We start from the raw sequence: 11,095 nt of genomic DNA, 5'->3' as shown, positions 1-11,095 counted from the left end.
TCCCAGTAGGTCCAGTCACCTGGTAAGCTGCAGAATATTCTCTCCTTTTTCCTTTTTCTCCTAGCTTTCCATGTAATTTCCAGCAATTATCTATAGTATGATCCGGACGTTTACAATGCTCACAGTACAATTTACCTTTCCCTTTCGAATTTTGGCTGAAATTTCGTATGGAAAAAATCTGGCCGTCGGATCCCTTGATTCCCGAATTATCTCCATCGTCCGATCCAGCGAACAGATCAGCTCTTTGCGGACCGTCAAATCTTCGGGATAAATCGGAGCCGTTAGATCTCCTCGAGAAATCTGTGCCGTCGGATCGCCTGATTAAATCCTGGCCGTAGTTTCCATCCTTTTAAGGGATCGTTCAGCCATTTCGAACCCTAGCCCTTCGCAATTCTCCCGAGCTAGGGTTTTTGCCCCCAATTCTCTCCCGCGGCGTTCTCCGCGGAGGGCGAGGGCTACGGCGTCGCCTCCTCATGTCCTATTCGAGCCGTGAGTCGCCGGCTCTCCTCTTGGACGGCCAGCCTGGAAAATCCGGCCGAGGGGCGGCACGGGTCCATCGCGAATTTGCGATCTAAAGGTCGAGTAAGATTCATTCAAAATCAAGAGAAATCGAGTGGATTTCTCCCTCTCCTTCATCGATCTGTACTGCCTGAGTGTCTCTGGGGGTCCCTCGAGCTTTTCCTCTGCGGCCTCGAGCTCGTTCCAGAGCTATGAGAGTTTGTTGTACACCGCCGTTATTGACGTGTTTCCTTGTTTGAGATCCGTGAGTTCCTGCGTGAGATAGAAAATTTTTGCTCGATCTAACTTTCCATACATCTCTTTGATGTTGTCCCACATGGTTTTCGAATCTTCGGTCGATGGGAGGCCTGCTGCGACGCCTGGGGATACACAGTTGCCGATCCAGGTGCGGATCAGGCGATTGCACTTTCTCCAGTGCCTTGCCAGCCTCTCATCCGACGGGATCGGCACGGTTCCGTCGAGGAAACCGTCCTTATCCTTTGTCGCAAGAGCCCTCAGGAAGTCTTGTGACCACTTGCTGTAATTTTCTGGCCCGATCAGTTGCAGACTGATGAGTCGCACTTCTGGACCGTTGGCGGTAGATACATGCAAGGGGTCCCCTGGTTCCGGTCGGCCGGTGATAGCCGCAATCGGATACGGAAAGAAATTGGGTGGAAAATCTGGGTTTGGGTAGGGATTTGTCCCTGTACCCGACCCATCGAATCCAGATCCCTGCCCCGCATTGAAGAGACCCAGGTGAAGGTTTGTTCCCGATCCCGCTTCTCCAGACCCGCTTCTCAGTTCTGTCTCGGTGGCTGAGTTTGCCCCGCTTGCGGTTGGTAGACCTCCATCGAGCTGAACAGTGCTCTGGTAATTCATTACCCCTGGCAATGATGGATTCAGGCCTTGCCCGACGTACCATGGATAGGGTACCCATTGGTAAGGTTGGCCCGGAATGGGCTGCCCCACATTCGCCTGAGCCGGGAACATGTGCCATTGTTGCTGTGTCGTGGTATTTGCAGGTACCACATCGGTGTTGCGGCCTTGTGTCTCCACCGTCGGTGTGACATTGCCTGTGGAAGGAATTCCAGTGCTGACGGGAGGTAGGTTTTCTGGATTCATGGTAAGTAGATCCTCTCCGCTTCTTCTCCCTTCTTACAATAATCGATTCTCTCGTAACAAGACGTAGATCTGTCTTGCAGATTCAAACGAAAGCAATCTGGTGCAGAAGTTGGAGCTTAGAGCCGTAGCTCTGATACCATGTCTAGAAGTCGAAGCAAGGGATGAAGCAAGATTCGGAAGAGGAGGAAAGAGACGACAAAGGAACAGATTTGGAGAGAATTTCTTTTCTGTGTATTTTTCTATATCTCGACAATGTACATCGATGAATAATTATAATACAAAGTGTACACAAAAAAAGGCAATGTAATATCATACATATCAATCTAAATCAATCTAGCTTTTAGATTGATTCTATAAAATCAAGATCGGATCAATTAGTATCCAAAGATCTTCTGCATATCTTCCAACAGAGCCGCCATCATTGCCGCCGCCACCGCGAAGATAACACCGCCCAAACGCCTCGCCATCGCCCTCTCTGTGTTCTCGAGAAACGTCAGGTCGCCCCTGCTCTTCTCTCTATCTCCTCCTGCTCACGAAAGTCTTCGAATTCGAATCCCCCTTTTGCTCTTTTGAAGCTCCCGGGGCTTCCCTCTTTTATAGAACCATTTTGACAGGAACAAGGAAAGGTCAAAGCAGCTTTCGGAATCATCATTGCCGTCGCGCACTGCGTTGACTCCTTAATGATCATTCTTTAATGACATGGGGGCTTTTCATCAAATCAGACTGTCGACGGTGCTTTGAGGTTTAAAGGTTTATAAATGTTAATGCTTCATGACAATGAACAATCAATCTAATCCTCAAGAGAACCCAGTTAAAGAACACTTTTTGACTTTTGGGGGGAGTTCGATTGGCTACGTGAAGCGCAATACGAGGGTGTGCACAAAGACTTTTTTCAAACTTTCAATCTGTATTTAGACAGCACAAGAAAAAGTCTAAGCCCCCATTGGAATATAGGAAAAAAGAAAGCAAACGAGAGCGTGGAAGCACGTTACGTATTTGATGAGACGGGTCCGAGGATCAGCCGGACGTGGGGGGCTTTCACATGGGGTAAATTGGTTGATTTTTCCGGACAAAAAAAAAATTAGGTGTAGGAAAAAAAAGGAATAGAACTAATAAATACCACTAAAAATCCTTAAATAAGTACACCCACACTATATTTATTTCGCATTAATTTTTTCGTCACATAGAAACCCAATTATATAGCCGGGCATCATTTACTCCAAATTAATGTTTGTGTTATAGTAAATTTCAAGTTGGTATATTAGTGTCATATTTATTCCAAACTAATTTTCGCATCACAAATTTGGACAAAAGTTAATGAGGATTAGCACTTTGAGATTTTTCTAGCATGTGAATTATTTTGGGATACATACATATATAGGGCGGGAGTATTGGTTTGAGATTTTTTACGAAACAAAAATGAATTTGGGGTAAATGGGGCGTGAGTGTACTGGTTTAAAATTTCTTGTGACGCGAAAATTAATTTAAATAAATATGGCACAAGTGTACCAATTTAAAATTTCTCGTGACATGAAAGTTAATTTGAGTAAATATGGCACAAGTGCATTGGTTTGCTATTTTTTGTGCCATTGACTATAACAAAATTTTGTGATTTTTTCAGGTCAACATCACAAACCTTTGTTGATTATCATCAAGTCATGATAATTTGCGTCATGGCATCAAGTAGATCAGTTAAATGGCAAATCGAGTCCGGTTTGGGATGGATTGAAAATTGTTCGATTTAAATAAACCTATTTAACTCGTTTTGATCTATTACTATGTAATGCAAAACTAATGACCTATACCTGACCCACCATGACTTATATTACTAAAGCACTTCTATGTCTAATTCAATTTAGGAAAACTTATGTGTAAAGTGACTAAGCGCAAGATTGAGTAAGAGCAAGAAAAATGATGAGAGAATCATGAAGCTAGGTTAGGTATAAGAAAATCGTGAATCCATTTAGGACCTGTTTACTACTCAAATCTTTTGGATACCCTTGAATTAGAGATGCCAGTTGGCCTGCTAACCCATTTGACTTGACGGGCTAGCAAGTCACAAGGCCCGGATGGGATTGGGCCGGCCCAAGATCTTGGGTATGTCTTTGTTGTTGAATAAACTTATATGGCAAAACAATTATCCATTAAAGGTGTGTTCATTTCATGGAAAAATAAATTATTTAGAAATTTTTTTCAAAAGTAATTACTTGTATTGTTTACAAGAATAAATGAATAAAAAAAAAATTCATCGTTCATAAAAATATTGGCATAGATTGTTATTAATGATGAAAACATTTTCTACTTTGATGTACTACAAAAATGTTACTGCAAAAATCCTACAGATCTGCTAGCTGGAATAGCATATGTCTTGATCCATGAATGGTGGAGTCTTATTGTTTGATGGTAATTTCCGAAATATATGTATAATTTCATGTTATCAAATTTTTATATTTTCGTTATATAGTATTATTAAAAGCAACAGTAAATTCAATTTCGATTTTAAGTAATATATCCTCTCATCGTCATCTCTCTGCAACAAGTCAAACAGCGACATGAATCAACATCCAAAATCGAAATAACTACCTTGTACCACTTGAATGGTCTCCAGCCAAATGGACTTCAGCCGAGTCAAACCTACACAGAACTCTCCAAAGAATCACTAAAACCAAATCAATCACTACCTTATTCCGAAGAAGAAGCAATGAATTCATCCACTGTATGTCATGTAACAGCATCTCACGATCTACCAACATCTCCACCTCTTGTATGAATTCATTTGAGGTTTGTCCTTCCATAGGAAAACGTCAAGGTGACCCTTTATCGCCATTTTTGTTCATGTTTGCAGCTGATGTCTTGTCCATTAATTTATCCCTAAATAATCAAGAGATAACAAAATAAAAATCGATCAATTACACATTAATCAATATTCAATTGATTGGTCTGAGGTTATGGCAACGTACGACCCGTTCTTTTACTTTATATGGATTCTCTTGAACCGTTAGGGCATTTCTACATGAACTGGTTCTTACACCATGATTTTGAATCAGAAGAGATTTCAGGAAATGGCAAATCGCACAGCATATGCCAGTGGTTTTGATATAAGTATTTGTGTCTTGAATCGACCGTGAAGGCTTAGCGATCTTGGAGTGGATTTCCGCGAGGCATGGGAAGTAGGCTTAGTCAATGCTGCGCAGGAAGGTCAGAACAAAGGCATTAAACTGAAGAAGGAATGCCATGTGTTGTCCCATCTCCTTTTTGCAGATGATTCACTCTTTTTTCCCACAGGCCGATGAGGATAAATGCAGATGTTTAAGAGGCCACGGTGCACGAAAGTCATATTAGCTGGGGGAGAAATGAAGTAGAGTGATCTGGCCCTGGAATAGAAGTATAGCTTTCTTCGTTAAATCTGCATACCACTTTGCAATGTAACAGAAGATGAAGCGGATGACAACAACCAAAAGTCTTCAAGCTGCTCCAGAGTGGTCAGTGAGGTATTGGAAACCTGTGTTGGAACATTGTCTGCCCCCAGAGATGAGATTCTCTTGTGGAAACTCTGCTGCAATGCTGTTGCTACAGCTGATAACCTAAGAAATTTGGCCTTTCGTTGCTTGTATTTGTAAGAATCGAGGAATGATTGTTGTTTTTTTTTCCAGGGAAAGTAGCAGATCATAACAAAAGTGCCCATTGGAAACATCTTTGTTAGATGAATTGATTTCTGATGTAGATGATGAAAGTCCTTGAGATTTGGACTGCTTTGGTCATGCAGTGAAGTTTTGTTTCATTTCCTGCTTTTCTTTTCATCGTTGCACGGCATATGACATTCACAAGCATCGCGAGGAAACCTTCTTTATCTTCAATAGGAAGGGGACTCCAAGATCACAATTCATATCATCATTTCATCTTCCGCAACCAGCAAAATGAAAATATGATGACCAAATTAATGACACAAAAAATGACTCCGCAACAATCACGGAAAAGTGAACAGAGCTACGGCCGCTGTCAAAATAACTGCAGAAACGCCGGTGATGCTGAGTGATGCTGCCGAGTTCCCTGGGGCAGGATGAACTGCATCTCCCGTGGGAGATGCCGCTACCACTGAGGGAGCCGGCACTGAAGATGGTGGAGCAGCCGTGCTGGAGGGCAGCGGGGTGGCGGAGAGTGATGGAGTCGCTGCTTTAGGCGGAAGACTCACTGTGGAAGGTGTCGGAGTCACAGTGCCGTTCGGTGGAGAAACAGTTGAGGATGACGAAGTGGAGGCGGAGGGCGACGGAGTCGGATTGGTGGCAGAGGACGTCGGGGTAGAGGCGGAGGGAGAAGGAGTGGCTGCCTTGGGGGGCGGGGCGGCAGAGGAGGACGGTGGCGGCGGAGTGGCAGAGGAGCTGGCGGTGGTGACGTTGATGGCAACCTTTTGGCCAGACGAGCAGTGGCCGGGGACGGTGCAGAGGAAGAAATGCTGGCCGGCGGTGGTGAGGGCGATCCTTGCCGGTGGGACGGTGGAGATCGAGAGGGGGTTGGCCCCGTCGCACGAGCCGAAAGCCGTCTCCGTGACTTCGGCCAAGTCCTGCGCTCCATTGTTGAAGTTGAAGACTGCATGAAGATCAGAGAACAAGCTGTTGATTAAGATTGAGCAAGTTTTTGGCGGTGGAACTAAACAAAAGAAGAGCATATGCCCTTGACCAAAAAAAAGAAGAAGAAGAGCATATGCCGTAAATACAAAGAAAATCTCACACAAAATGACCTTTTCCCACTATTAATTTTAGAGAGTGAATAGATATAATACTAAAATCAATTATAGACAACATTATTTATGTAAAATATTTAGTTATAGTGACAAATAAGCTTTATTTTTTATTATTTACTTCTTAAAAAAAATGAATACATTGAGAGTTTAAGTATGACAAGCCAAAAAATAAGAAAGATCATTTTAAAAGAAAAACGTCAAAAGAATATCCATATAAGTAATATTGACTATTTTTCGAAAGTTATGTATTTTATTTATGACGTTGAAAAGAGATGAAACTTTCGAAATTCAAAATTTTTTTTTCTAATGAGCATTGGAAATTGCTTCTTCTATCTTTAAGTTCTTAGCAAGTGGGATTGGCCTTCTGATGTGCCATTTGCAACCACAACAATAGAGCCGGACATTTTATGAGTCTCTTGCATATAGGATGCTATTTGGTGCAGTAAATGTTATTCAATTTTATACTAAAATGTCATTTCTCAGCCTACCTAAAATGTCTCCGACTTCAAAGTTATTGCTGCTAGCCCATGCTCGATACGCAGCAGCCCCGCTTGCGGGTATGGTCCACCCCATGATGTCTCCCACGGTGTAAGTCACCGTCCCTTTCGGATGTTCGGGCGGCGGCGCAAGTGTCTGCGCGGCAGATCCCAATAGTAAAGCCATAATCGCCGTCACCGAAGCGGGCGCCATGAAAGTACAAACATTCGAATGCCTTGCCATTAGCCTCTCTGTTTTTGAATTTGAACACCCTTCTTTGCTCTTAGAGCATCCAGGGCTCCAACTTTTATAGAATCGTTTCTCACTAAAAAGAGAAAAATTACAGGAGCTCGTGGAATGATCACAGTCGTGCATTGCGTTGACCCCTTGGTGGAGCCCCCACCGTTGGATATGCGACAGGTGGAAGGGGTCGGGTCAGCAGAAGCTTGGTGCTCCCGTAGGATGTTGATGACGTGGGGCTTTCACGCCGATTGTATTTTAGAGGGGATTTTTTTTTTTTTTTAGTTTTTTGACTTCTTATATTTTATGAAAATATATGATTTCAAAAAATATTTTTTAAAAACATAATTGTTTATATCATATACAAAAATGAACAAACGAAAAATATTGTCATCGTTAAAAAAAAAAAAAATAGTAAGATGAATTATTGTTGATTATGGAAATATTTCGTTAATTAATTACATTATCCAATACAAGCAATCATGCTTAAATTACTCATTTTCGTTAATTAATTATTTTAAACTAGGGTAAATCTTTTTTACTTTTGGGAATCGATTTTGTTACGTTAAGTCCATGAGCGTCAAATTTGTATTTAAACAGTACAAACGCCTAATCCCATTGAAATAAAAGGAAAAAGCTCTAAGAAAAAAAGAAGAAATCTTAACGATGGAAGAGACAAAAGAAGCAATGAGAGCGTGGAAGCACGCTAATGTATTTTTGGGGTCAACGCCACAAAACATCGCTAGCCGTCGTGGAGTCTTGAAATCTTGTGTCGTGCCATCAACTCCAGCTGAAGACCGCTCTTAGGATTGGGCAATTTGGCTGTGAGGATGTCCGTTTGAAAAACTAATATTAAAAAGTGAAAGGAGATCGTTTGTATATGAATATATTTAAATCCCGTATTTAAATCCGTTATCAAGGGATATGAGACATTTTCCCATCTTTCTCATGTGTAAGCCTAATAATAGGCTTTTTCAATGTCTCCTTTCCTATGCAAGCGGGTTTATAACCTTTAAATTGCTTAACCTGATAGTTGGAGCATATAAATTCTACTGCCAAAAGCAGTATGTGAGATTTCAATAGTAGTCATCGGATGTCAACACAATGTGTCGTTCCATTATCTTCTTCTTCTTTTTTCCTAATTTTGACAGGTCTCAAGTTGAAGGTAGTTTAATCAAGGGAAAAAGCTACCAAAAACTCCACATTATGCTCAATGTGACATAATTGATCTAAACTTTTTTTGTAACACTAAAAACTCAAACTTGTACCTATATGACCTCTGTCAAGGTTCCATTTATGAGCACCATTAAACATTTGCCCACATGGACAATGGAAGAAAACTGGTGTTTACATGGCGCTCACATGACTTATGTGAAATAAATGCGACATTATTCTGGCTTAAAAAATCATCTAATAGAATCTTAACAAATGGTAAATGTGTCACCAGGCATAAGTTTGGGGTTTTTGATATCCTAAAAAATTTTAGGGTAAATGTATCACAATTGACATAGTTTGGAGTTATTGATGTTACAAAATAAAATTCAAGATAAATGTGTTGTAGTGTGCATAATTTGGAGTTTTTAGTAAAAATTTATAGCATTCAATTTCGAAGATACTTCTAGAAAATTATCAGGCTCCATCGAGGTATTCACCCCCACATCAGCTTCTCGCAAATTCTCCATACTTTGAGCTATGTTCATTATAATGAAAAATTGAAACCAATTTAGAGTGCGCTTGGTTTGAAGATACTAGTGTTGCTTGGTTCGGACGCGTTGGCTCTTGTGTCGAAAATTGCCACTTACCACAGCATGTCACGTTCTGTATAATTCCACGAGTTGGGCCGGTTGCCTCATACCGAAAGTGGACCCTTATTTGATGCATTAAACGGGAAGATTAGTGTGGAACTCTAGGTTATCAATTGTCAATTTGCCATATATTTCCTTGCGTGGCCTCTCGCATAAAAGATTTAACTCTTAAATTTTTTTTATTATTGAAGGTTACTGAGTTATTTGAGCAAACTTGGTTACTGCCTGTTACTTCCATTCCCTCACTCTACAGTACTTTCTCATCTTCTTCTCCAAATTTATGCAAATATCGGAAAGCAGATTCTATTTTTCTGACACGTGTGTTCATTATTACCAGTTCAAAAATTGAAAATATTTTAATGGTCCGTCAAACTAGTCAACCATATAAGGGCCATCTGACTCGGATGATCCGGGTGAATGACATGGCGTGTGGGTCAAGGTCTTTTGGTAACGTCCTAATTAGAGATGTCGATGGGCCGGGCTGGCCCATTTTAATTGACGGGCCGGAGCGGTACAAGGTCCATTTGGGTTGGCCCAGCCCAACCGTGACCAGGCGTTACGGTGACAAATGGGCCGGGCTGTGGCCCAAGCATGGTCGTCTCTTGTTCGACAGGGCCGGCCCATTTGTCGCCACCTATAGTAATCGAAAAGAAGCATTCATTAATTTTGCTTGAGCGACTACGTTTAGAAAAAGACTAGTAGTGTCCTCGCAAATGAACTGCTAAGCCAAATTCATCGTTGTTCCTCTCAGTTTCAAAGAATTCTGTGATAAGCTCAAACCATAAGTTATCTCACCAAAAAAAAAAAAAAAAAAAAAATTGAAGCTATCAAGCTAATATATGTATGTATGTATATGTATGTATATATATGCTAAGTATTCTCTTGTTGTTGACTTTGTTGCTGAAATCTTCATTAAAGATTAGAGCTCTCATCAATTTATTCGACGATGGATGTGCTGATTGAATGGTGTCGACGATGCTTTTATGTATCGAAAATCCTATAAATCCGCGACCTCTTTTGATTCGTGAATGATAAAGTCTTCTTATTTGATGGCATTTGTCTAAATAAATTAGTAATTTCATGTCAGAAAATTTCATTATTGTATTATTATATAGTATCTTCAAAAGTTCTAGTAAATTCGAATTTGTAGTAATACCTCCTGTCATCGTGTTCTCTTTGCATCAACGAGCCAAACGGCGACATAAATCAAGATCCAGGGCCGACTCAATCCAACCCAAGATTCTCCATACTGCTTATTGATTATTTCTATCTCACGAACGCCACTGTCTTATTCCAAAGAAAGGCAATGAATTCATCCACTATGTCTTCTGCAACAGCATCTCACAATGTACCAACATTTCCAACTCTATCTAAGAGAAGAGCTAACACAATAAGCCCATGAGAATGGACACAAGCAGGACTAGACGTGCAATACCGAGAGACGAGCCAACACTTGGCGGAGATGTGGTCGCGCCAGTGGTGGGGGATGGCGGTGGTGGGGATCCCGGCGGGCTGGAGGTCGGGCCACTTGGAGGCTCCGTGACGGTGATGGCCAGCTTTTGACCCTGGGAGCAGTGGCCTGCGGTGGTGCAGAGGAAGTAATAGTCGCCGGCGGTATCCAGGGAGTAATTAGCCGGAGAAGTGGACAGGACTGTGAATGGGGAGTCGGTGTTGCAGGCGTCATAGTCTTCCTTGGTCACGTCCCCAACGTCGTTGTCGCTCGAGTCGAAATCGAACACTGCCCCAAAAAAGGGAAAAGAATTGAAGGATCAGGAGCATCAAAGAGTGAAAGCTTATCGATCATGGTCAATGCAAGTACCCCAGATCAGGGGCAGAGATGGATTGGTCTGATCACATTCAAACCTTTCACTTCTTGACATGTTGACCAGATCTGTGCTCAAACGTCGTATGACTTTCTGATGAGAGATCTACTTACAAAACAAGCTCAAAAGGTACACGAACTGAAATTGCCATAGTTCTGGATCTTCTTCTTCAACATAAATTTAGATATCATGCATACTTTGCACTCGTAAATGTATGTGAATTCGAAAGATTAATGTTGGGCGAGAACCGATTTCTAACTCACCTAGAATGTCGCCGACCTCGAACGTGTGTTGGCTTGCCCAGTCGGAATACGCGCCGGCGCTAGAAGGGATCTTCCATCCCTCAGAGCCTCCCACAGTGTAATTCGTAGCCTCGGTGCACGATTAAA

At 41.8% G+C, this 11,095-nt stretch overlaps 2 protein-coding genes across 2 annotated transcripts; both read right to left on the bottom strand.

Moving 5' to 3' along the window:
- Positions 1 to 5,587: 5,587 nt before the first annotated feature.
- LOC120291701 (blue copper protein-like) lies at positions 5,588 to 7,051 on the bottom strand. The gene is made up of 2 exons (XM_039309394.1): positions 6,850 to 7,051; positions 5,588 to 6,207 (listed from the first exon to the last, which is right to left on the bottom strand). Exons 1-2 carry the CDS (start codon positions 7,049 to 7,051, stop codon positions 5,588 to 5,590), a joined length of 822 nt encoding a protein of 273 aa, XP_039165328.1.
- A 3,214-nt stretch (positions 7,052 to 10,265) lies between these two features.
- On the bottom strand, positions 10,266 to 10,763 carry LOC104436905 (umecyanin). The gene is made up of 2 exons (XM_039309393.1): positions 10,703 to 10,763; positions 10,266 to 10,621 (listed from the first exon to the last, which is right to left on the bottom strand). The coding sequence occupies exons 1-2, from the start codon at positions 10,761 to 10,763 to the stop codon at positions 10,266 to 10,268; spliced, it is 417 nt and encodes a 138-aa protein (XP_039165327.1).
- Positions 10,764 to 11,095: the final 332 nt, after the last annotated feature.

The sequence above is a fragment of the Eucalyptus grandis genome, chromosome 3 (assembly GCF_016545825.1).
Source record: "Eucalyptus grandis isolate ANBG69807.140 chromosome 3, ASM1654582v1, whole genome shotgun sequence".
Taxonomy (NCBI): Eukaryota; Viridiplantae; Streptophyta; class Magnoliopsida; order Myrtales; family Myrtaceae; genus Eucalyptus; species Eucalyptus grandis.
This window is presented reverse-complemented; position numbering and strand designations above follow the sequence as displayed.

Excerpts from the sequence above, each read along its gene's own strand:
- LOC120291701 (XM_039309394.1), bottom strand. The coding sequence starts at position 7,051 with ATGGCGCCCGCTTCGGTGACGGCGATTATGGCTTTACTATTGGGATCT. Across the intron at positions 6,208-6,849 it reads TGAAGTCGGAGACATTTTAG|TCTTCAACTTCAACAATGGA; the intron begins GTAGGCTGAGAA and ends ATCTTCATGCAG.
- LOC104436905 (XM_039309393.1), bottom strand. The coding sequence starts at position 10,763 with ATGTCAAGAAGTGAAAGGTTTGAATGTGATCAGACCAATCCATCTCTG. Across the intron at positions 10,622-10,702 it reads ATCTCTGCCCCTGATCTGGG|TGTTCGATTTCGACTCGAGC; the intron begins GTACTTGCATTG and ends TTTTTGGGGCAG.